At 36.8% G+C, this 26,003-nt stretch overlaps 2 protein-coding genes across 2 annotated transcripts; one reads left to right on the top strand and one right to left on the bottom strand.

Annotated features, from left to right (window-relative positions):
* Nucleotides 1-556: 556 nt before the first annotated feature.
* LOC306872789 (uncharacterized protein C4orf54-like) lies at nucleotides 557-4,729 on the top strand (the record flags this gene model as incomplete). The annotated part of the gene is made up of 1 exon (XM_079421629.1): nucleotides 557-4,729. One exon carries the CDS (start codon nucleotides 557-559, stop codon nucleotides 4,727-4,729), a length of 4,173 nt encoding a protein of 1,390 aa, XP_079277755.1.
* Nucleotides 4,730-11,092: 6,363 nt separating this feature from the next.
* On the bottom strand, nucleotides 11,093-25,003 carry mttp (microsomal triglyceride transfer protein). Its single transcript, XM_079420711.1, has 18 exons — nucleotides 24,881-25,003; nucleotides 23,584-23,771; nucleotides 22,538-22,681; nucleotides 22,320-22,427; nucleotides 22,119-22,235; nucleotides 21,888-22,027; nucleotides 21,657-21,807; nucleotides 21,354-21,511; nucleotides 20,757-20,925; nucleotides 20,381-20,488; nucleotides 17,082-17,294; nucleotides 16,782-16,993; nucleotides 16,573-16,670; nucleotides 15,568-15,689; nucleotides 15,234-15,461; nucleotides 14,247-14,371; nucleotides 12,095-12,265; nucleotides 11,093-11,990 (listed from the first exon to the last, which is right to left on the bottom strand). Exons 1-18 carry the CDS (start codon nucleotides 24,939-24,941, stop codon nucleotides 11,843-11,845), a joined length of 2,661 nt encoding a protein of 886 aa, XP_079276837.1. The 5' UTR covers nucleotides 24,942-25,003; the 3' UTR covers nucleotides 11,093-11,842.
* Between the last annotated feature and the right edge of the window lie 1,000 nt (nucleotides 25,004-26,003).

Genomic DNA, 26,003 nt, shown 5'->3' on the forward strand with positions numbered 1-26,003 from the left:
CCATACATCAACGTACATACATATTACATATATTAATATATACCTAAATATTTAAATAAACATATATCCTTGGGTTATGGATATTTTTAAACAAACTGAAATTTTATGAGCAAAATATACATGTCGTTTTTTCATTTGAAAAAGGTATTTTTTTTTTTTTATTAAATGTAAATTGCTCACGTATTCTCTAAGGACTAAATTTACCCCTTAACATGACATAGCGTACGTTTAACGTTGAAATATTTTCAGATATCCTGAAATATCATTAAGTGTATTAGTTTTACGTCCTTAATTGCTCCTTGCCAAGAGGACAGCCTAAAAAAGTGTCAAGTTAATGTCAGCTAGTCATCATTTATAGCATTACGTCATTATCATTACTAGACCTATGATTAGCGGTAAGGGGATCATACCTGAGACCCTCCCTCCCTCTCTCTCCCCTCCCTCTCTCTCCGGTCCTCGTCGCAGTGTCTCCCCTCGCTCGCTCACACAACCCGTGCTGCGGTCCGGTGTCAGAGGCAACACCACTGATCTCCGTGCGGGACGCCGTCAAGAGCAGATGGAGACACTTCAAACGGCCATCTCGAGCAGAGAGGACACCGGACCCTTAAAAAAGCCACTGGCAGGCACGAAAGAGCACTGCAAAAGTGACGATCACAGCGAAACAAATTATGTAGACCTGGGCAACCCCTCGGACATGAAGTCAGACAGCACCAAGACAGTAAAAGTCACATTCACAGGCGAAGGGAACCAGCTGGCAATATTCAAATGCAAAGGCGATGCATCCATCTCCGGGATTAAGAGTCCTGGGGAGCGAGAGGAGACTGGAAATAACTATAAAAGTTCATCGAAAGCATGTCACGAGGAGAAATGCCATTCAGAGGGAGTTCATGGAGAGCGCGCTCCGCTGATAGATGATTATGTGGACACGGGAACGGATGCAAAATCCGAAGATCCCAGATCTGCGTCGTATGAAACTGAGGAGTTACAATACACCGACATGTACTTGAACAGTCGCTGCGAATCCAAGGACAGCACGAGCGTGGAGTCGCATTATATAACGACGCACGAGATTCAGCTGACGGAGTTGGATCACGATGCGGATTACGAGTTTGGTCGCGGATCCTGCTGGGATTTCGAGGATGATAATTTGGTATATTCATTTGTTGACTACGCATCGTTTGACAGCGACGAGACGACTCTCGGAAGAATCCGAAGCAAGTCCAAGAGCAATAAATTTCCTCCCGCTTCACGCGCAGCGAAGCTTTCCGCCACAGGTGCTCTGGTCAGCACCGAAAGTGAACTTTGTGAATCCGATAAATGTGCCAGCTCGGATGAGGGCGCCGGACATCTTGGAAATTCAGCCGGACATATTCACCTGTCAATCAAAACGTCTTCGCGCGCGGTCGACGAACCAGCCGGTCTGTTAGGGCACAGGAGTGTCCGCCTTCACACCAGACGTGCCGGTGAGCGGAGTCATTATTCATTTAAAAGCTCTGACTCCAAAAGCGAGACCGTGTTTGACCGCTACTTTATCCCACCTCCTGGTCGTCAGCACCTCGCGAGCAAACTGAGGGGAAAAGACATCAATGAATATTCCAGCGGCGCGTCCAGTTCAGTCAGCGAACTGGATGATGCTGATAAAGAGGTGCGTAACCTCACCGAGCGTTCCTTCCGGAGTTTGGCTTGCCCTTACTTTGATGCTATAAATTTGAGCAGCTCGAGTGAGTCCTCGGTGTCAGAAAACGGCCCGAGTTTTAACAAATGGTCCGCTTTCGTCGACTTGAATTACGGCAATTTGTCACGCGAGGCGCACAAGAACTCTACGCCTGTTATGGAGGGAAATAAAAGCACCGAATGTACGGACATAAAAGACATAGTTCAAACGGATACACCTAGCCCTCAAACTAAAATAGTGTCGCTGAAGAATAACTTGAACTCGCAGCAGGCGTCTAAGAAGATAGAGTTACGAAGCAAACCAAGTGAAACTATCACACTTACTGAAACCTTGAACTTTAAGTGTAACGTCGGTGCAGGGATACCCGCGCGCGAGAGGCGCGCAAAACGCGCACTGAATGCCATAATGTCACGTTCCACAGCTGATGTTATGGGCACCACGCAGGCCAAGGCGGGGTGTGAAGCAGAAAGTCCTTTCAGTGAGACCTCTGAAGATGCCCACAAGAAAGCCATCTTTGCCTCTAGTCTTTTGAAAAATGTTATTTCCAAGAAAATGCAGTTTGAGCAAGAGCGTAAAATGGAAAGAGGTGAAATAAGCGACACATATCCTGTTCCATCAGTGTGCCCTCACGCTAAAGATTGCAAAGAGACGGTGAAGAGCTTGCAAAGACAGATTTCAGAAACCGCCTCAGGACACTCTCAAGAGGAGCTCGGTGAGGCAACAGACCAGCCGCAAGAGAATCCATGTTTCCATGCTGCTGAGTCACCCTGTGACCCAGAAATGACCTCTAAATTAGACTCAAGCGAACCGCTTAAGACTCCTTTGACCCCCAGCCAAAAGAGTGCTTTTAAAACTTGGAAAGATGGAGAACAGGAAGCACAAGGTGATGGAGAATATCAGTACGCACTGGAGGAGGAGTCACCACTGCCAGACACCTCAATTAGACCTGTGACGGAAAGCAGTGAAAGTGTTGAGGGCGAGAGTAGTAAGATGATTAAGATGTCTCACTTGTATGTCCCTAGCTCGCAGCTTATGCCTAAGGAAAAGGAAGCTGTCGGGCTTTCATTACATAATTTGAAAGTGACTGGAGATCTTGCAGAGTCAGATGGGGGAGGGTACCGAAAACTGAGCTCTGACCATCTCCATAGCCCTGCGGACACAAACCAAATGTCACAGTGTCAAAAAGCCCCCGAAATCAAAATACGCCTGCGAAGTGTTAAAGAAAACAAAAGCAATCCGTTTAATATCACCAATCTGTTAACACCCAATATCCATCATAACACCAACGCTAAAAAGGCGACAAGCGAATCTAAAAGCCATTTGTTGACCATATCAGACAAAGTGCCGCATTTTATGGTGAGGGATATTAGAGATAGTAAATGTAAGTTCCAGACACCTATTCATCAGGTTCGAGACGTGCGTAAATTGGTAAAAAGCTCATATCGGTTTGTAGCGCTAGAAAATTCTTCCTGTTCATCAGGGATGGCATCTACTGGATTACGAGTGGAGAGCAAACCTGTTAATAGGGGACCTGACAAGAAACCATTTCCTACACCAATGGTAATAAAATGCCAGTCTGTGAACACAAACAATGCCACAAAACACTCTGAGCCTGTTAACACGGGCGAGAATATCAATGAAACGGTGAGATTATCACCAAATCTCTCGGAGTGGCCTACTAAAAGTGAAACCTTGCGCACTGCACCCAGAGTGCCGTGCGCTAAGCAACCTGTGACTGAACAACCAGAGTTTAGCTTGAAAATCGATGCTAAAGCGGCAAAACAAAAACCAGAAAAAGCAGCAGAAGGCAGCGAGAAGAAACCTGAGTCGAAGGTTTCAAATCAAATAGCTCTTGAAAAGTTAAAGGCAGCTGTGAAAACTATGGAGCAACTGTACTTTTTTGATAGGAATGAATGGAAGCGCAAAACGCAAGCTCCGCAACCAATTACGGACAGTCACGTGCTGTCACTCATCACGCGAGAGGAGCAAGGAGTCACGACCAAAACGGACATTGAGAACGAATATGGGAAAGCAGACACTAGTTTGCAGCTGCACATTGAAAAGTTGACCGCGACCTCAGATTCTGGTGTTGACGAGGATAAAGCATGCATGCCAACAGGTTCTCACAGGCAGGAAGACACGGCTAAGTTAGTAACCCAAAGGGCAGATTCTTTCAATGACAAGTGCGTTTTTAGTCTGGGAAGTAACCTCAAAGCCCCTCCACGTATAAATACAACAAATGACAGCACTCAGCAAATGTTTTCTAGCAGAAACTACACCCTCTCCACACAATCTCATAAAGCTCCTCTGTCGCTGAAAATCTGTCCTTCTAAATCAAAAAGTGAGGAAGAGCACCAGCAGAAAGATTCTGACAATTACCTAACAATCCCGGTTAAAGCTCACGCTTCCGATTCAAAGCCCTCACAAGCATCGCACCCAAAGCCTTCCCATCAGCCCTTGCAACGCTCACCTATCGTAATGGAGTCTTGGTCTCCTGATAGTCAGACGGCCACGATATATCACCACGCCGTGCCCCTGCCGGCCGTACCTGCTGCTCAACCCCAGCTCCTCTGCCTCACGCCCCCGGCCGACCACCCACTGCCTCACATCCAGCGCAAGCTCCTGCTAGACCCCTCCACTGGCCAGTACTACTTAGTAGACACCCCTGTGCCCATGCAGCCAGCCGCCCAGTGCTTTTACCATCCTGAGAGTGGTCAGTACTTGGACATTCCTTTATCACTCACCCCAGTGCCTGTGTCTGTTACACCGGTCGCCCTCGGTCCTGCGGCAGCCTATCCTCCCACCTACTTGGTCTACCCCTCGACCCTGCTGCCACCCCATCCACACCTGGTCCCCCAGTCCCACTCTTCCACCTGTTCGGAGGGCGAGGACGCGGTGGAGACGGGCAGCATGTATCTGATCCCGCAGGGCACCACAGTTCCCAGCAGCACCACCAAACCTGTCATCAGTATTACATCCCAGCAAGGTGCCCGTATTGTTGCTCCTCCCTCCTTTGACGGCACAACCATGAGCTTTGTGGTGGAGCATCGATAACGGAAGGTAAGTGGCCACTGCATGGCTTTGTATGTGTGTGTGTGTGTGTGTGTGTACATAGTCTATGAATGTCTTCAAGTCGAGCAACAAAATATAAATCATTTTGCATTTATTACAAATATTGCTTTCTCTGAAACTTTCTGAGCTTAATCAATATATAATGTAAGCAATTTGCTGTTGAAAATGAAGGTAAACGGAAATATGTTTCAGTTGATCAAATAATTGATTTGCTTTTAAAATTGACACTTGTGAAACGTTAGTGGAACAAATTTAAGTCATAGTTAGTGTGTTGAACTACACCCTGGGAATTGACTTCATACATTCACTCTCAGAAAAAAAAAGTACAAAGCTGTCATTGGGGTGGTACCCTTAGGTGCAAAAGCTAAAAAATACATATTTGTAGCTTATTTACCCCTAAACAGTACATATCAGTACTTTAAAAGTACATCTGAGTACCTAAAGTGTACATAATGGTTGTCCTTCATCCTTTTTTTCCTGAGAGTGTTTACTGAAATCACATTTCAGTTAAATTAACATCATTCTAAAAAGAAGAGGCCAAAGATCATTTGTTTACAATTGCTATTGATGCAGTTTGATATTTAGTAGCACTTAATTCTTAAATTTTCAAGTGTGGTGTACTTTTTTATTGTTGAATAAAACCGATTTGGGTCCAACTTTATACTAGCTGTACTTAAATACTATGTACTTGCATCAAAAAAGTACAATGTACTTATTGTGTTCATATTGTATTACAAAACACTTTTGCTGCTGTAGGTGGGATATGGGTAAGGGTGGACAGGTTTGGTGATACGGGTAGGTTTAAGGGTGGTTTAAGGTGTAAGGGATGGGTAAACAGTGTACTTATAAATGTTATGTAATTACAGAAATTGGATGTAATTACATGCAGGTATTTTTTAAATATAAGTACAATGTGAAACATGTACGTTCAGAATAAGTGCTATGTATCAAATGATTAATTTAAATGTAAGTGCATAGTAGTTAAGGCCACTATAAAGTGGGACCCAGGTTGTACTGAATCCCAAACACTTGTTTCTCTTCTCACAGTGAAGATTTCTTAATAGTATGAAATATTAACAATATTGAGTATAGGCTATAAAACATACATATGGAAGGCAAAAAAGAAAAAAATAATAAACTTATTTTGTGTCTATGATTATCTATGTGGGTTTCCTGGAGCAATATTGTGTGGAAAAAGTGAATGTAAATGAAGTTATGAATTTTACAGTCTGTATGTGCTTGAGCCTGAATATCAATGAAAAGCTGAGACTTGTGAGATAGTTTCATGTGTCCAGGTTTTTGGATTTTATTTGTTTTACGATGTCTGTGTGTGATGTATTGATGTTGCTTCATAACACATTTGATTTAATTTTTCAGTTTGAATTAAAGAATACAAACAAAGAATAGTAAAAGTAAAACACACAACGGCGAAACTAGGTTTGATGAGAAAAAAATCTACAGAGGAACCAAAAATTTATGTCTCATACACACAAAAAGTGAATGTCAGGACTTTGCAAATGAAAATATGTATGTATCATGTTTTTCTAATGATGCACATCAACAAAATCATAGAAATACCAAACACTGGCAACTATTGCTGGCACTTGACAGTATGCATGTGTGAGTGTGAGCTGGAGCGTGTATGTGTGTGGAAAGGTCAGTAGGCGAGTAAAGTATTTGTTGTGCTGAGGCAGTAGGATGACAGCTGCTGGAGCCGATCAGAGGACCAACAAGCTGCAGCAGGGTCAAACCTTTTTATAGAGAGAGCCGGAGTGAGAGGGACATTCATATGTGAACTTTAGAGATCCTACAGTCTGCTGCAATACTGGCTGCAGCGATGAAAGCAATATGGCCATTGACTGCATATTTAATGCTTGAAATAAAAGACACATTGTCACGCAGACTTATTCTAATCTTTTTTTTTCCAGTTATGTTATGCTGCATGTTGTACTGTAGTATATAAAATGATAGCATTTCAATAGAAAGTGTCATAATATACTTTTTATTTTTGTTGCTTCAAATGACTTTCTTTCTTTTTAAACTGGACAAAGATTTTCAAATATGAAAAACCATCATAGAAATATGAATTATTACTTTTTTAAACAATGATAATCTAAACAAAAAGTGAAATAAGCATGAACTCAATATTTATTGTGTGAAAAACTTTTATTTCCATCACAGCTAAAAAATTTTAAATAAAGTTCCATTTTTGGGGGATGAAATTTTTATAAGATGGAAAAAATAAAGGTAAATAGATTTTTTTTTGTGTGTCATTTGTTATATTATTCAAATAAAATTCTATATATTTAATTGTCTATGATACATAAAATGTTAAGAAATTGAAATTGAGAAAAAATAGAAAAATGTTGAGATTGACATGTATATTGGTTCAGAAAAAAAAGAATGTATAAAATAATTATACAATTCCAAATGTAATAGAACATTATTAGTAGACAAATTAAAATCACTAATAATGTATTTTTTATTTATTTTATTTTTTTCTGAAAGTCCACAGGGCCAAAATGTGCACAGTTAAAGAAACACCCAAATAAGTAAGTAAAGTGTCACTATTAGATTCATATAATTCAGCCTTGATATTTATTGTTTCTTTGATTGGTCTGTTTTCTCCTTTCCTTCTCAGGATGGTCTGTGTCTGTCTGTCGGAGTCAGTTCTCCTCCCACTTCATAAAAAAATTCCTCAGACATGTTTCACAGTTTCCCACATCTGTCTTCATCAATTCCTACCCGGTGTTGCCTCCTGATCTGTGACTTTTGCAATGTTGAAAATCTAAAGAGGAAACATTTTAAAGCAGCTTTACAAACTTTGTGCAACATTTGCTATTTATGTAGCCTGTAGACTTTTTGAGGCAACTATGTTTTTTGTCCATCCAGCACTGCATAGTTAAGGGAAAATATTTTTTGTTCACGTTTTCATTTTGTTGTATAAAGTGTTTGTATTTTTACATTTTTATGGACTCCTTTTTATCTACCTGTAGGTAGCAAGTTCTGATTGAGTAAAGCATGGCTTGTGTGAAAGAGAAACAGAGATAGAGAAGCATTTTGTGTAGTGCCCAGTGTTGTGTGTGTGAGAGAGACGGAGTAAATGTGTGTCTGTTTCCTCTCACTGTGATGAGAATTGTTATTATAGTGACGGACGGATCATTGGGGAGTTCTGTATAGTGTCAGTGAATAATAATAATAATGCTTGAACTGAAAATACTTGTACATTTAAAAATTGTCTCAATCTTTGTTGCCAATTACCTCAGTTTGCAGTGCAGGCATGTTGCTAGCTCATTTTGCCTCCACAGTATTATAATCCTTATATTTTTGTTCTGTTTTACCCCTTCTTTTCCATCATCTGTCCTCTCATTTTTTGTCATTTTTGTTACATTGATCATATATTAAAGGTATATGGATCTGCAGGCCAATCTATGTACCAATGTTAGAAGGAATGCATTGTTATTTTTGTCAGTGTTAAAAATGCTTATTATAAATGTGATATTCAAATTAATTCCGTAAAGATAACACTTGGTTAAAATTTCATATAATCAAAAAATAACCAATACATGATGAGAGTTGCTACTTAAAAATATGACCAGAGAAAAACAAAATAAAAATAATTAATAATAATATATGGTATTGCATGCATATTCTATGATTAAATCACAACAACACAAATTAAGATGCTACAACCTGCTTAATAATAAATTATAACACTTTTTTGATACTCATTATGGTACTTATTTATGATACATGAACTTGGTATGCTGAATATGGGTATTTTGAAAGAATCTTTCTGAATGCGAGTATATAAATATAAGAGCAAGTTTTGTAAGTTTAATAAATTTCATATAATGATCAAAAAATCCATCAATACATATTGTTCCATGATGAGAGTTGCAATCAAAATATGACCCAGCAGAGGGAAAAAAAAACAAAATTAGGTTTTAAATACTTATTTTACTTACTCATTATGGTACTTATTCGTGATACATAAATACAATGCTTGGTGTGCTAAAGTATTTTGAATGAGTAATGTGGGTACGAATAAAGCATCCAATTGTATAAGTTGTATAAGCATAAATCAAGTAGCCTCCTTAACTCACATTAAAACGCATTCAGTGGAACATGCACGTCATTGCACTATTAAAATCACTTATACGTTTAGTTCCAGTGATGTTAATAGTACACGAGTAACATTGGAGGAATCTATTGGCCCACTCAGCTGCCTTTTGTAAGGGCTGTTAAAAAGATCACCTAGTCTTTGAATGTTCCATTATAGCTTGAGGATTGCATGTTGAAGAGGTTAAATGGTGTTATTTCATTATTTTGGTTGGTTTGCACTGTATGCACACAAAACAAATACATGACAGCCACATAGAATGACAGTTTGCTATTATATATAGCCTAGTAAAAATGGTTTGTCAGGTATATATATATATATTGATATTTAAGGTAACAGTAATGTAGAGTATAGAAAGCAATAGGTTATGTAAATATCATGAAACATTTTAATGTGCATAAACGGCACAGATTTAAAAAGCAATTGTTGAATGTTCCCAAGCTCATTTGTGACCCTGGACCACAAAACCAGCCATAAGTAGCACGGGTATAGTTTTAGCAACAGCCAACATTATTTTAACATCATAACATTTGTCTTTTATGCCAAAAATCATTAGGATATTAAGTAAAGATCATGTTCCATGAAGATATTTAGTAAATTTCCTACTGTAAATATATCCAAACTTAATTTTTGATTAGTAATATGCATTGCTAAGAACTTCATTTGGACAACTTTAAAGGCGATTTTCTCAGTATTTTCTTTTTTTGCACCCTCAGATTCCAGATTTTCAAAATGTTTGTATCTCAGCCAAACATTGTCCTATCCTAACAAACCATACATCAATGGAAAGCTTATTTATTCAGCTTTCAGATGAAAGAACTGAATCAAGGGTCACATTTCTGGTATTAGTCCTGAGAGAATTCTCTGATGGTGGTCAGATTTGATGTACTACCTCACCTACCCTTCCTCACACCCTCCTGTAGCGCCGTTGACCTCAAAAGGCCTTAAATCTTCAAGAGAAGCAGATAGTTGATTTACACAGCTGGCAGAGGGTCGTTGGACCTGACGAGAGCGTGCTAGGTAAGTTTTCCGTGAGCTCCTGAAACCTCACCCGCCAGAGGCATTAGCTCGAGCTGACAGTTTATGCGTTTGTTTACGCGGTCGCCATGGCAGCAGCGCCAGTGACAGACGCGCGCGCTCAGCTGCTGTTCGCCTCGCGATAGGAATGTTCTCGACAGCGCAGTTGCTGTTTTTTTCTTCAAGCGGAACTCCAACTATTGTGTTGATACGAAGTAAGTATTTGTAAAAAAGCGCTTGTTATTTACACACTTTTCAGCATTTAATTACAAATGAAGAGAGCAGATGAAATCAGAATGCCAGTTTTAGTTCTTGTCTATTACTGAGGTCATCTAAAAGCTAGCGTGCCCTTTTAAAATGACCTATTTGAACGTTTATTCATATCAAATTGATATCTAATTACTAATGAATGTAATGACTTTACATGGTTTTGGCCAATAAAACACTCTCTCAAACAGCAGGTCAAAGGGTATTTTCCTGTATTATGAAAATGTATTTGTGTTACACACCTAAAGATCCTCATCAAAGTTTGAGAAGTTAGGTGGAATTCGCTAAATTAAATAAAAATGAAATAAAACCGCTTTGGTAGGTTAAACATGCGTTAAAAAAAGTAGCTGAAGCCTGATTTCGTTCTGCAAGAGGAAATGCATGTTCTATGTTAACTGTAAAATAAATATGCATGCCATGAAAACGTACGTCTTGATTACTGTAACTCATCAAATTCATTTTAACCAATTTTCTACCAAATTTAACCAATATGAGATTCAACTTGCATTTTTTTTAAAGTCTGTTTAATATATTTAAGTTGAAATGGCTTATAGCCGATATTGCTAATTTGATTATACTTAAAAACTGATGGCAGCAACTGAACTTAAGTAGATGGATTATTATTGTTGTTGTTCTCAGGACTATTAAATACAATAAACTTTTTTCCAAATCCTCACGAGGTGTATTATTGTGTATATTTAATTTGTTTTAATTTAGATTTGTTCAATGTTTTACGTAAATTCATTATATAAATATATTTTAAATTAAGATATGCTCACAAAGGGCTAAACAAGTTAAATAGTTTGCATTTATCCTTATTTTAGCTTAATAAAAAATCAGTAGATGATCTATTAAAATAATAGTCACATCGTAATAGATAAGGATATAGTCTACATTATTAAAAGTTACACTTTCAATTATTTTTACACCAAAAGAAATGTGACAAAAAAGACAAAAACTTTATTCATGGTTGATTATCTTCCCATGTACAAGACTGCCATAAATATTCTCAAGAATATAAACATCTGGTGTAATCATGGAAACCAGACAGCATGAACTGCCTGTGGAGGCATGAAGTGTGTCAGAAAGCCCTCTGATTAAATAAATAACACCGTAGCACCTCAAATACACAGTTCTGTTATAACGCTATGGGGCCTAATATTATCATTCATAAATATTTCACTTTTGTTTTTTTGGGTCGAATAATTCTGTCACATGACGAGAGTGGCATTGGTTATCCTGACAACATTCCTATAATTTATAAAAATGGACAAAAATATAAATTGAATTTGTGCTAATCATTCATAAATGGAGAAAACAGGGCTGGACGTATAAGGACTCTTATAGTGCACTCTTAAAAATAAAAGGTTCTTTGTTGGCATTCATGGTTCTATCAAGAACCTTTAACATCCATGGAACCTTTTTATTCCACTTTAGAGTGGAAAAAGATTCTTTAGATCATTAAAATGTTCTTCACACTAAGACAAAATTTACTGAAAGGTTCTTTGGGGAACCCAAAATGGGTTAGGGTTTAAAAAAAAAGAACTTTTATTTTTAAGAGTGCACAACCCTTCGCATGCCTGACTGACTCGAGGTTTCAGCACAACAGACACAAAATGTAATGTGATTGTTTGCATGAACACCATTTACATTTGCAAGCCAAAGCATCCAGTGCAGTCCCAGCTTGTCTACCAGGCCTGTTCAAAGACTTTCTTGCACATGTTGGAGTTCTCCTGGTGTAGCGGAAATTCTGAGCCCGGCACCAGCTGATCTCTGCTCCTCTTTGAGGAGAATGTCTTTCCTGAGGGCAGTTTCTCCTGCTTGGACACAGTCTCTCTAGAGCACACCAGATGCAAAAACAGGTTAGATTTGTTCATCTGACACATTTTTTAAAAATAGTATAACCCATTCTCTAGCCCTAAAATCTGACTGATGGATACCTGAAGGGGAAAGTGGTTTTGTCCATCTGCATGCAGACGAGGAAGGGGTACTCCGAGAACTGCACGGTGGTGATGAAGTCCAGGCTGGCCTCTGTCTCAAAACCTACTTCCACTCCAGCGCTTACGAAGTCTGTATCCACTGTCACATTACCGATGACGACCAACGCTCCCCTGCACACAATGTCAAGGATCAGCTTAGAAAGTGCTCTAAAAAATCTCGGTAAGCACACAGTAGATCTTCAGTTATTTATTCAGCACTGTCAGAATCATTTTTACATTTACATTTTTTTTTTTACTTCAGCGTTCTAAAAGCTTTCGAGAACAGCAATGCATCTCTGTGCAGATTTTCTATTTTTATTCATTCATTTATTTAAATTATTTAGAAGAAAAGTAGATTTTTAAAAAAATGTGTTTTTTTTAATAAAAATAAAAGCTTAGAAAACTTGGCAAATAAATTAAATATGTAAAACTGAAATAAATAATGAAAACTTCTAAACAAAATTTGAGTTGCTTAAATTAAAAATAAATTAGATTCAGTGTTATTGTTAACTAAAACCTTCCTCATTTGTAAGTCTCTTTGGATAAATAAGCATCTGCTAAAGGATTAAATGTAAAATAAATACTAAAATAAACTTTCCTTAACTAAAATATACCTGAAATAAAATAAAATATTAGATGGAAAAGCTTAAACTTAAAAACTTAAATGAAAATTAGAAATTTTGCATTGACAACTAACAGAAAATAAATAAATTAAATTACTAAAATTACTAAAACAGCTAAATAGAAAAAAAAAATAAAGTTAAAAGAAGACAAAAACATAACAATATGACAAAAAAATTTAAATATAAAAATAAAATCTAATACAAAATATTAATAACCAATAGTATACAATATCAAAATTATGTTAAAACCAATTTTTTTTACCATGTTTGTTACAATTAGTTAACCCCAAAAGTGGAGTGTTTTCTCTTTGGATGTGCTGATGACATGACTTGATTATAAAATCTGTCTCAACTTTATTTTTTAGCTTTTTTATATCAAGATGTTTACACCCATTCTTCCTACAACACATGTTCCATAGAACAACTTCAGATAGAGATTTATTGCCATAGTCTCTTTCTCAGAGGCTCTGCTGAGTCAGTTTTGGTGTTTAGGCTCACATATCACATGAGATTGTCTGGCTCCATGCTTTCAACCTCCACCTTAAATGATCTATTCAGCATGGCTGCCCGTGATGAGTGGGCTGAGTAGAGGCATGCTAATCTTGTGCGCCCGAGAGAGCTGTGGTTTATTTAGTTTCTAAACATATCCCACTTGTGTCTGACTATGTGCGTCTGTGTGCGTAACTATCTTTCTGTTGGTTTTCCCCGCTTCTGTGTGCCCGCATGCAAATGTGTTTACGTATTAGGTTGTCTGTCTGTCAATGAGTCTTTGTTTGTCTTCTTGTGTGTGTGTGTGTGTGTGTGTGTGTTTTCAGAAAAGGTAAAGCCTGCTGCCCTGATCCATACACCTGCCCCTGCCTATCCTGAGGGCTGGCAGATGTAGAAAACCAAATGCCACCCAGAAATACCCATCATCGAACAAAGAACAGCAAACCCACCATGCTAAAAGGTAAAAAAAAAAAAATAGCATAAACTGTCTTTAACGCTTCAAATGTAACGATCTGAAATCTCGCCCTGAGAGGATTCGGTTTCTCACAATCGATATCATAACCTAATTTTACCCTCAACACCTGATCTTTTACTCCTACCACAGCATCTTTCCATTGCCCTCATTTCCCGCCTGTCTCATTCTGGCCAAGTTGCCATTGCTTGCATCCACAAATTAATAGTAGGCAAGCAGGTGCAGTTGTGGCTAAAGATGTGGATTAGCATCGAATCTCTCTGAAGGATTAATGATGTTATAATAAGATGCAATGGCATCATATTTACTGTCATTTGGAGAACCTAGTGAAGAAAAACATCTGGCAATGGTTTCTAAATAAGCAATTTAAGTGGTCGATTTTAACAAATCCACCATTGCATCCAAAGCAACCAAGGGTGAAATGCTTTCCATTATGACAGACATCATGTTCTGTCGTTTTAATTGGCAGCTTGGATCTATATCTCAATACAAGACATCATCCCCATATAAGGAGTTTTAAAAGACCTACCTGTTGTTGACGCTCGTCTTAGACTCTCTGTACCACAAGCTGAACTCCATCCCTCCAGAGATATCGATGGCCAGACCACCTTGGAACTCAGCACTGGCTCTTAGACCAGACTGTAGAGGAATCACCTTCAAAGAAAGCGAGAAAGTAAGGTTTGTTTTTAATACATCAAAAAGAAAATACACTATATGGACAAAAATATTGGGTCACCCCCCTTCTAATGAACAGGTTTGACTTCTTTAGTAATTTCCATGATTACAAATCTTAATGTTTAAGCATAAAATTATATTCTAGGGAATTGTGTTGGCACTGACTGAATCAATCATTTCTTTTTGAACCTTGTCTTATACACAGAGGCACTGTCATGTTAGACTAGAAAAGGGTCCTGTCCAAACTGTTGCTATAAAATTAGAAGCACACAATTCCCTAGAATATCATTATATGATTAAACATTAAGATTTGTACTAAATAGTCAAACCTGTTCATTAGAAGGGGGTGACCCAATACTTTTGTCTATATAGTGTATTTATATTTCATGTTTTTAAATGGTAATATCTTTTAACATTATGTGGTTTTTGAATAATTTAAAAGTCTTTATGCATCCCAGGGCTGCATGTGTTAATCTGAATTACAGTGAAAACAGTAATATTGTGAAATATTATTATTACTATTTAAAATAACAGTTTTCTATTTGAATATATTTTAAAATGTTATTTATTCCTGTGACAGCAAAGCAGAATTTTCAGCATCATTATTCCAGTCTTCAGTGTCACATGATCATTAAGAAATCATTCTATTATGCTGATTTGCTGCTTAATATGATATTTTTTCAGGATTATTTGATGAATAGAAAGTTCAAGAGAACAGCATTTATTTGAAATTATAGCCATGTTGTTTCCATGTAATATTAACAATAATATATATAGGGAACAAGTTTAATAATAAAATATACATATACTGTATAAGTGTACATTGAGGTGAATGTCATACCTGTGAGTGGTCTGTCAGCAGAATAAGGCCCTTCACCACATTGATTGGATCTCCAGACATGGAGAACATCTTGGACATCAGGTCACTGTAGCCCTTGAAGAAGGTCACTGGCCGGAGCTGCACATCGAACAGCAAAGCAGACATTCCAGCAAAAGACTCCAGTTCTTCTTCTCCTTCATCCGGTGTGGCTGCAATTAGAGACTCTAGACCCTGTGCTTCAATTGTCACCTGAAATACAGCAAGACAGACATAAAGAACAGTGAATATAAGGACACACAATGTATGTTTATGGAATACGCTGTACAACACTGTGTTGTGGTAATGACGACAGTACCTGAAGGCCATGAAGGAGGGCATCATTGCTCTGACCATAAATGTTCATGTTGCTTCTCCTCAATACACCAGAGCCAGAGTACAGGATGTCCAAATTGTAGGTGCAAGTGACATCAGCGGTTCCTGTTTAAAGATAGAAAATTCAGAAACTGCTACAAGACACACTTTATTGTTCTACAAAAAATGTCTAAGAGTCAAAGTGGTTGTTTATTGTCCTAAGTCTCAAATATGAAATATATTGAGTATTGTATACCAGTATTGTGGTATACAATACTGTTCAAAAGTAGTTTTTATTATTATTATTATTCAGCAAAATGACAGTAAAGACATTTATAATGTTATAAAATATTCCTATTTTAAATTAATGCTGTTCTTTTGGACTTTCAGTTCATCATAGAATCCTGAAAAAAATATCACAATTTCCACAAAAATATTGAGCAGCTTAACACTGATAATAATAAGTAGCTAATGTTTCTGTAATGTTTCCACTGACGACTGGAGTAATGATGCTGAAAATCCAGCTTTATCATCACAGGAATAAATTACATTTGAAAATATATTAAAATAGAAAACATTTATTTTAAATTGTAATTATATTTCACAATATTACTGTTTTTACTGTAATTTTGAGCAAATACACACAGCCTTGGTGAGCATAAGAGACTTCATTCAAAAATACTACAAGTCTACAAATATTACTGATTCCAAACATTTGAATGTGTAGCATATTATATTAGTGTATATTAGAATGTTTAGATATTAATGTAACTGAGCTATTTATTTATATAATGTTGGCTGGTTTATCATACGCCAGTCAAAAATTGCTTAAAAAAACATAAAACATTTTTTATTTTTTTTCATAGTGTGAACCAATGGCATGGAATGTCTCTAATAATATATATTTGCAATACCTCTATGCAGACTTTGTATCAGGCAGCATTATATAAAAAATAATAGTGCCACAGGTTTAAGTTTAAAGGGCAGGAGTGGACATGAGCTCACTTACGTGCCATGAAGCCTGAAAAAGCAGAGGATGACCCAGTCTTAGAGAATCTGTCATAGTTGTGGGAAACCATGTCCTTCATCACTTGTCGTACCAATTTACTGTAAACCAGACATATGACTTTTATCACACAAGTGGCGAGCAGATAATCATTAAGAAAACATTTGTTTATTTAGAGTCTAGAGAATATGATTAGTAAATTTGAGACCCACCAGGCTGGCATCTCAAAGCGCAATATGTCCTGTACTTTAGACAGCATGTATTTGTTCATCTCATGTGGCAGGTGTCCAATGGAGAGTAGAAGATTCTTCACTTCCATATAGGATGGACTAGTGCTCATAATCACATCAGCTGCCACGGCACGAACGTTCTTCTCATAAATACGCTTGTTCTGATGGTATATGCGGTTCAGCATCTTTTTCACCTGTGGAAATAGAGTGTTAAATGTTTTGAAAAGTAGCTGAAGAGTTGTTTTTTGTGCCCCTCTAGGTGATGGGGGATTGATAGTATACCTCTGGTGTGATCAGCTGAGGGTCGTATCTCTGCAGCGCTGTAATGGCAATGGTGCTAAACGCTCCCACCTCAGACTCGGCATATTTGGCTAAAACAGGAATACTCTCCGGCAGAAGAGCGTTCTTCAATGCTAGCAGGTACATCTGAACTTCGGACTCTACCTGAGTGCTGTCAGGCCCTGCCAACAGCTTCTCTTTTACCTTAAGCACTGTCTACACATCAAACACAGAAGAAACACAGTCAGCTTGAATTACTAAACTCAGTTTGATTGACTGTAAAGTGATTGTTCAGCCAAAAATGAAAATTCTGTCATCATTTGCTCTTCCTCAAGTTCTACCGTAACAACTCTCGGAGCGTTTAGCATGATAATGTATGTACATGACAATGTTAATATGTTGTGGTGGCCTTGGCGGAATAGATCTGCTATGCTGCTGCGGCAGAGCAACAACCATAACATGCTGCTGTGAGCATGTACTGCTGCTGCTCATATAAAATACATGAAATAACCCCCATATATAGCATACATGAATCACCCGTAGCAGATCTATACGGGTGGAACTGGGGGAGGTGGAGGGTTTCTGAAGCGTGCTGCAACTGCTACAGCAAGCTCTAATCAAGTAATTGAATGTTGAGCAGCAAGCTCATTGGCTGCTGATACAAAAAGAACCAACCAGCTGTGGCATGTGATGATATCATTATGTTAGATTGAGTTAACCTATCGGACTGAACCATCTAGAGCAGTGGTTCTCAAAGTGTGGTATGTGAGCTTCCTTTAGTGGTATGCAGAGGAATCTCTGAATTAAATATAAATTAGGCTGCGTGTCCACCAAAGCGTTTTTTCCCCCGAGGCTAGCCAATTTTTTTAATTGTATTAAATGAGAGCGTCTTTTTCATGCTGAGTAGGGGTGGGAGAAAAAAATCGATTCTCCGATGCATCGCGATTCTCTCTTCAACGATTCTGAATCGATTCTGAGCTCCCCCCCCCCCGCATATGGGTGGGCTTCATTGAACAGAATTTGCGCTGTGAGACACGTGCACGTTGCTTGACAGTATGTGCTTCCACCTGCTGTGTTTTCTTTAGATATGCTTTCTTTTATGCCGTTTGGAAAGCAGAACTATTAGATGTACGAAACTCACGCACTAACAGACTTTGGCATGCTCTTTGTGTTTATTTGCGGTTAAATGGATTTTCGAATACTTTTATACGAAATTGATGTTGGCTACACACAGTCAGTTATGTTTTCAGAGCAGGACAAAACATCTGATATATCGAAATAGATCTGTGCATTAGTCTGAATGCAGCCTGTTAAATCTGCCACTGTCTATGATCTCATCAGTAATAATCAAACAGCAATAACGCTGAGGAAAAAAGAAAAACCCATAACTATTGTCGGTTATCTTTCAGATACTTGAAGAACACTTATTTTAATGAGTAATTTTTTAAAAGGTAGACTGCTTATATAATAATAATAATAAAATAAAGTAAATTTAGCACAAAATAAATTTAATATAAAATTTATATGAAAATGTAGCCGTGTGCAGTAATATTGAAAACTGGGAATGTGGTGCATCGTGATAGTGAGTTGATAATGATAATCGTATTTGAATTGGATCGTGAAACCAGTGAAGATTCACACTCCTATTTTTAAGATGGCAGTAGCCTACCGGAGATTCCAACTATAAACAAAAAGCATAGAAAGTGCAATTTTGGTTCAAATGTAAAGTTGTAAAGATGTATTTTCATAGCAGAAAAATTAATTGGGGAAAAAATGTAGATCAAGAATCGTTTTGGAAACGGATGGTTACTCCCAGAATCTGATCGGATCGGATCGTGAAGTGCCTGAAGATTCCCACCCCTAATTCTGAGCACTCAGGCGTTTTTTTCTCGGCGCCGAGAGTTGAAGAATGTTCCACTTTGGGTAAACCTTTAGGGCTCATCACTGTCACTTTTTAGTAAGCTAGCCAATCACAGTGGAGGAGGGGCAGGACTAATACCATCACACCCTGCTTGTACTACGACTGAACAACAATGGAGAAGTTAATATTGCTTGTCTCTGAGTATTTATGTCTTTACCAGATGGAATTGCCGAAGTAAATACCATATTGTTATGAAAAATGATGCTTGGAGAAACATTTCATTAGCGATGCATCTGCCATATTACTTCAGTAGATATTCCATATCATAGCAACCACAACGTCTCAACTGAAAAAAACAAAAATAAGCTGCCCTCTCAAGCGCTCACAGCTGGGCGTTTTCAGCTGGCTTTGGTGGACACGTGGCCTGATTGTTGTTACTTGCAGCTACACATACACATTTTATTTATTTTTAATCAAGTACTTTTTTATTTAAAAGTGAAATAAAAACTGTACTGTACTTAAAGATTAAATGAAAATGTATTGTATCTACTTAAAAGTGAAATAAAAACTGTACTGTACTTAAAGATTAAATGAAAATGTATTGTATCTACTTAAAAGTGAAATAAAAACTGTACTGTACTTAAAGATTAAATGAAAATGTATTGTATCTACTTAAAAGTGAAATAAAAACTGTACTGTACTTAAATGTTAAGTACGATACATTTTCATTTCATCTTTATTTAAGTACAGTTTTTTAACATTTAAGTACAGTACAGTTTTATTTCACTTTTAGGTACAATAAATTTTAATTTAATAATTAAGTTTTTTTATTTACCTGGAAGTAAGCACAGTGCAGTGTTAATCTTCAAACTGTGTATTTACAATTTTTTAAGAGGCTGACAATAATAAATATTCTTATTAGGAATAAAACTGACTTAAAAAAAAAAAAAAAAAAAAAAAACTGTGCATAGTGGTACTGCATTTTAATGTTGGTCATAATGGTGGTCCTTGGAAAGCCAAATATTTTCTGAGGTGGTACTTGGCATAAAAAGTTTGAGAACCACTGATCTAGAGTTTCATTACAGAACTTTGGATTTGTTCCAAACCTGTTTGAGTTTGTTTGTTCTGTTAAACACAAAAGAAGATATTTTGAAGAATGTAGGAAACCAAACAGTTGATGGTCCCCAATCCAAATTTTTGTTTTGTTATACTACTGAAGTCAGTGTGGACCATTAACTGTTTGGTTACCCACATTTGTCAAAATATCATAAAAGAAACGCATATAGATTTGGAACAGTAAATTAAACAATTTTAATTTTTGTATGAACCATCTCTTTAGAAATTTTTGGAAATGTTTTGTTTGCAAAATATATGAATCATATGTAAACATTTATAAGTACAGAAATGAATACCAATAATAATCCAATGTGTGGGGACTCACCGGTAGTTCACATGCTCCTTTCAGACAGAGTTTCCTTAGCAAAGCTCCCATGATAATCACAATCGACTCTTTGATTTCTGTACTACCAATCTTTCCTTGAGACAAATCCTATGGTGGAATAAGTCACATAAATTAAAATCATAAAAGAAAATTATGAAAATCTAAACATATTGTGAAATGTGTAATTTTTGCACCACTAGTGTAACCATTGTGTATGTATGTGTGTGTGAGTGTGTGTGTGTGTGTGTGTGTGTGTGTGTGTACACAAATATATATCAAATACCCTCTTACTACCAAAGTGCATCTTGGTAAGATTAACATTCACAGTGGGGAGGCTCTAAGTGCATGTGTGATTGCAGTGTTGCAGTTCTCTTACCAGCAGGGACTGCAGCATGGTCTCTGTAGGGTGAGAGGCAAAGCCACATGCGTACAGGAAGCGCTCCTGCAGCACTAAACCTTCCTTCTTGCTGAAGTCCAGGAACTCCAGAATGGCTGAGAGAGAAGATGGAGTCTGAGCTGATGTTACTGCATCCACCAGCTGAGGCCTGGAAAGACAGAGAAACAATGCAAACGGCAAGTCTTAAGGTTGTGTTTATTGTTGATGAAAACAGTTGTGCTGCTTAATGTTTTTTGTGGAAACTGTGATACACGTCTTTCAGGATTCTTTGATGAATAGAAAGATTAAAAGAACAGCAAAACTGGGGTTACAGTCAAACACAATCTTTCAATGGGAAATCTGATTCATTTTAGAGAATCAGTTTGTTTATTCAATGTTCAAAAAAAAGCAAGTGACTGATTTGAGTTTGACTCTTTGCAGAGAAGTCTTAAATATCATCAGGGTAGTTGCCTACCTTTTTGTTAGCAGCCTGAAGTGTAACTAGCTACTGTAGCTAATTAAAGCTAAAGAGTTGCTTGACTCTAATGATGTGTACAAATGAGAAATAGGGAAGCACAATGAGGAGTTTGGTCTTACAGTACAGTCTTGCTGCAGTTGCGCAGGACAGTCATGATCTCTGACTTGCTGGCTTTGCGCAGGCTGTGTAAGATTGCGAGGAAGCTTCTTGGGGCTTCTGCTTTAGAGAGTGAATGTGGCTCCAGCTGAGGTCTCACTGCTTTCCATGTGTCCATTAGCTATTGTACACCAAAACAATACAATATACAATTAGTATAAACATAAACACATGCTTAAAAACATTTCGCAAACTTTTATAGGGTGATAAAAAAATATTAATGCTTAGTTCAACATGTAGTTTCTTTGAAAAGCATAATAACTCACATTGGGGCATCCCTTGCATTTGTTTTTAACTTTCTCCACCATGACTCCAACAGACATGAGTTTGTCATCCAGAGACTTCACCACACTTGCGGCATCTTTACCCGCTACTTCAGTTGGGCCAACCTCAATCTTTTTAAGTGTCAACGACTGCCTGTTGGAAATGAGAAGATGCTTTAATTTCATTCATTAACTAATTTAATTAATTGATTTGTTTTCACATTTCTATGGTACCTAGACAGGACTTTAGTTGCAGCTTTATGACGAGCATTGATGGACAAAATGTGTGTTTCTTCAACATTAGCAGACTTAATAATGCCCTTCTCCAGAGTGATTACTGTTTCAGAAGCAGACTTCCCACTGACGCCCAACACCTAAAGGGGAAGAGAGGAAAGGTCAATAAAAAGTGCCAGGAATTGTGTACAGATGCATGAGGTAAGATGAGAAAATTAGTTTTTGTCTTACTGGGCTGTGTGTAGTGAATCCCATCTCTTGTGTTTTGCAAGTATCCAAGTGTTTTGTACGGATCACCTGATCTTTGGTAGCTTTGTAATCAACTAAACATTTCCCCGAAGCATCAGCCTGTAGATTACAGAGAGAGTATTTAAACTCAGAAAAAGTTACATAGTTCAAAACACTTCAATGGAGAATTGTAATAGTCTTTACCTCTGACATCTTCCCGGACTTTAGCTGCATCATTAGCATACTGGCCACACCCCTCTTCAAGTTTTTGATGGTAGCAGGCTCCGTCTTATGGGCATACAGGCTTCTGATCTAAGTAAAATCACACAAAAAAATCAAATCACTATGGAATATATTTAAAAATTCAAAACTAAAATGGATATGAGAAACATTTTTATGATACATAATGAAATGTTTATTACCTTGCCCATCTTCCACAGCACCATGAAGGGCCTCTGAAGTGTCTCAAGCCTGACTTTACCCAGAATGCTTTCTGCTGAGCTGCCATGGAAGATGTTGTTTTTGCGGGAGCGTTTTCCAGCACTTTCAACTTGAACATTTGAAATCTGAGAACAGAACAGGAGAAGGTGATTTGCACATAGGTTATCACTGTTAACTAAAACTATATATAAAACATTTTCATCACTTAAAATTAAATAAACAATCACTTTATTATTTTATTTCAGCTAGTTGACAAAGCAACATTTCTAATGTTCATTGTTGAAGCACTAAAACAACTGAAACTTAATAAATATATATATATATATTAAAAAAAGACAAAACACACAACAAAAAAGCACTAAAACATAAAAACAGAGTAGGCCTATATAAAAATTAACTCAAAACATTAACAAAAAGTTTACAAAATTAACAAGAATTACTGAGCTAATATGCTTTTAAAAATTTAGAGAATTCAGACAATTAATTGGAAAAATTTGATAAATAGTTTTTTGTTGCTATTAAATGCAGTTAGTTCAACTTAAAAGTCCTTTTTTGACATACGTAATTAGAACTTAAATACATCTTTATATGTAATTTCATAATCACTTCTATCGTATATGAATGTGTGCTTCCAGTGTACTGATATGGTAATGTTAACTTTAATATACTTGTATGCTATGTATATAAGTATGTTTATAATTTGACATTTGTAATGAAGAAGCTGCAACTTTTTTTTAATTTTTAAAGATTTTTAATGATACAGTAACAGTTAAAAATACATGTGATTTAAATGTTAGTCAACACATCAAAAGTGTTCTTTTTACAGCATGACAAAATATTATTAAAACATAATCATTGAAAATGCCCTTTAAAGTAAAACTTTTACATTAAAAAAGTGAACTTTTTAAAATTAAGTTATATTATAAGCCAATTTGAAGTACACTACAAGTGCATGCATTGAATATAATTGCACATTCTTACAAGGGTATGCAATCAAAAAATAATAATAATAAAAATACCACTTTACCTGCAATCGAAGTAGCTGTTCGTCCTGGATCTCTGGGTTCCTCCAGACAAGACTGATGTCCACATCACTGCTAATCTTGAATCCAGTGTTCCCCCTAGTGGATCCCGTCGGCCTGTTCAGCCCGACCTCAGCGCTGTAGCTATATCTATAGAGTTTGTCATTATCCAGCCGAGGCCCAGCACTCGCACCTGAAAAAACATGGCATGTAAGACAGCTGGACAAGGGAGGAATGTGAAATTAGAGAGGCAGGAAGTGGATTGACCATCTCCTAAAAACCACACAGATTTAAACCCAGTAATGGAGCTGGTGGAAACGCTTACTCTACTTGAAATCTGAATTGAATCCACTGTTTTATTCCACAGGATTGACATCCACAAGAAATGATTTGTTCAAGAGAAAGAGAAAGCTACAGGAAAAAGAAAGCACTCAGAGGAAGTCCATAGCCTTTCATTGAAGGTAAAACAGAAGGAAACTGAATGTAGTCCTATCTGTAATTATAGGTGGGTCTCAGATAACAGTGTACTATGAGCTATTAATCCTCTGTAATGATCATGTAGATGGATCATGTTCTTAACCTCATTATGGGACACAACTAAATTTATTTTGTCTTAAAAGTATTAAACGAGTCAGAATCATTCAAGGTAACCTTTGTGCAAATCAAGACATTTTGTGATGTTAGGGGCAAAAAAATAAAAAAAAATAATAAAAATCCACATTGCAATTTAATGTTCTGCTCAGACATGGTTTGTCTGAATTTGTGGGTTTAGGATTGTTGATTCATAAAGTGATTGATAAACAGTATCTCTGCAAAACAAGACCATTATCCTCTCTGCCAGCACAGTTCAGTCTTGTCCCGAAAACACTGACGTGTCACACTCAGATTGCATCACATCTTCTGATACAGAGATTATGCCCTGATTTTACCCTTCTAAAACAAATGTTTTTATTTCATTTTTATTCATATTTACATACAATTAAAAATATAAAAAGAATAAAAATACACAGAAATATTTCAGTAATGATACTGATACTGAATAAACATACTGATGATTGTATATGCAATGATTAGATGAATCTGGGCACAGAATGAATGAAAGGTGTGACTAACTACATGATTATTAAATGCTTTCAAAATTACTACACTAGATTACATTAATGAAATATTAAAATTAATTGAAATCTCAAATCTGAAAACTTGAGAACATTTGCTAGTTTTAACCAACAAGCAAACACACAGTCTATTTTTATTTTTTTTACATTTATTTTTATGTCTTTAGACTTTTAAAAAATGACTTACCAAGGGATGAGGTACTTATAAAGGAGGTGACACATAGTAAAAGTCCAGCAAGCCGCAGCATGGTTGGCTCGCTGTGTGCTGTGCAGGTCTGCGGGCCAGAGAAAGGATGGCTGCCTGATCCTTCAGATTTCTCTCTCTCTCTCTCTCTCTGTGTTTATCTGGATTTGAGGTTCAGACTCCAAACTCCACGCTCCGGTACTAAGTACGAGATAATGGCTAATAATTAACCGGCAGAGCTCGGCGAGATTTGGTGAATGAACGCTCCTCAGAGACGGGGTTTGATTTTTATAGTAGGGTCTGCATGAAAGAGGCAATCAGCGCTATTTGACAGAGCATACAGGAGAGGGAGTTTCTGTCATTCATAATGATCAAACGTGATTACTGCATCCTTCATGACAGGATTAGCGAATTCATTTTGTTTTACTCAACAACATTATATTATATTATGTTTATTCTATCCTATTATAGAAAGAAATAAGGAGGTCACAGTTAAAACTTCTTTGAAAATGACACTTGAAATGTAGTTTCAGGCTTTTTTGAAAAATTTAATTTATTTTTAACTGCATTTTTTTGCTCCATTAAACTTTTTGAATTTGAAGGTCAAGCTAAATTGTAATTAACGTGTGTGTGTGGGGGGGGGGGGGGGGGGTAATGATATTTCAACAAAATAAGAAATATTTGGATATCTTCATCCTGTTCAAAAGTTTTCACCAGGGGTTCCCAAACTTTTGAAGGGGGTTATTTTAATAATTAAAGCTTTTTTTTTTTAGTCTTGTGGACTATATGCAAACATCTTTTATGTAAATTATCTTACTCGGGACAGTACTACATAAATAACAACATGCATTTTGTATGATCTCTCTTATTTCGTTAAAATTATTCACATTTTCACAGATTCTGCAAGGGGTTTCACATGCCACAATATATATATATATATATATATATATATATATATATATATATATGAAAAATTCAAAGTGACAATTTAAATCAATAGGAATTACAGAATTTACACAGTTATTTTAGTGTTACTGAAATAATAGTTATTATTAACATTTTTATTTTTTATTTATTCTCTGTTTTCAGACGATAAATTGTGTATTTGTCATTTTCGTTTTTTTAA

This window comes from Barbus barbus, assembly GCF_936440315.1.
Source record: "Barbus barbus genome assembly, chromosome: 7".
Lineage (NCBI taxonomy): Eukaryota > Metazoa > Chordata > Actinopteri > Cypriniformes > Cyprinidae > Barbus > Barbus barbus.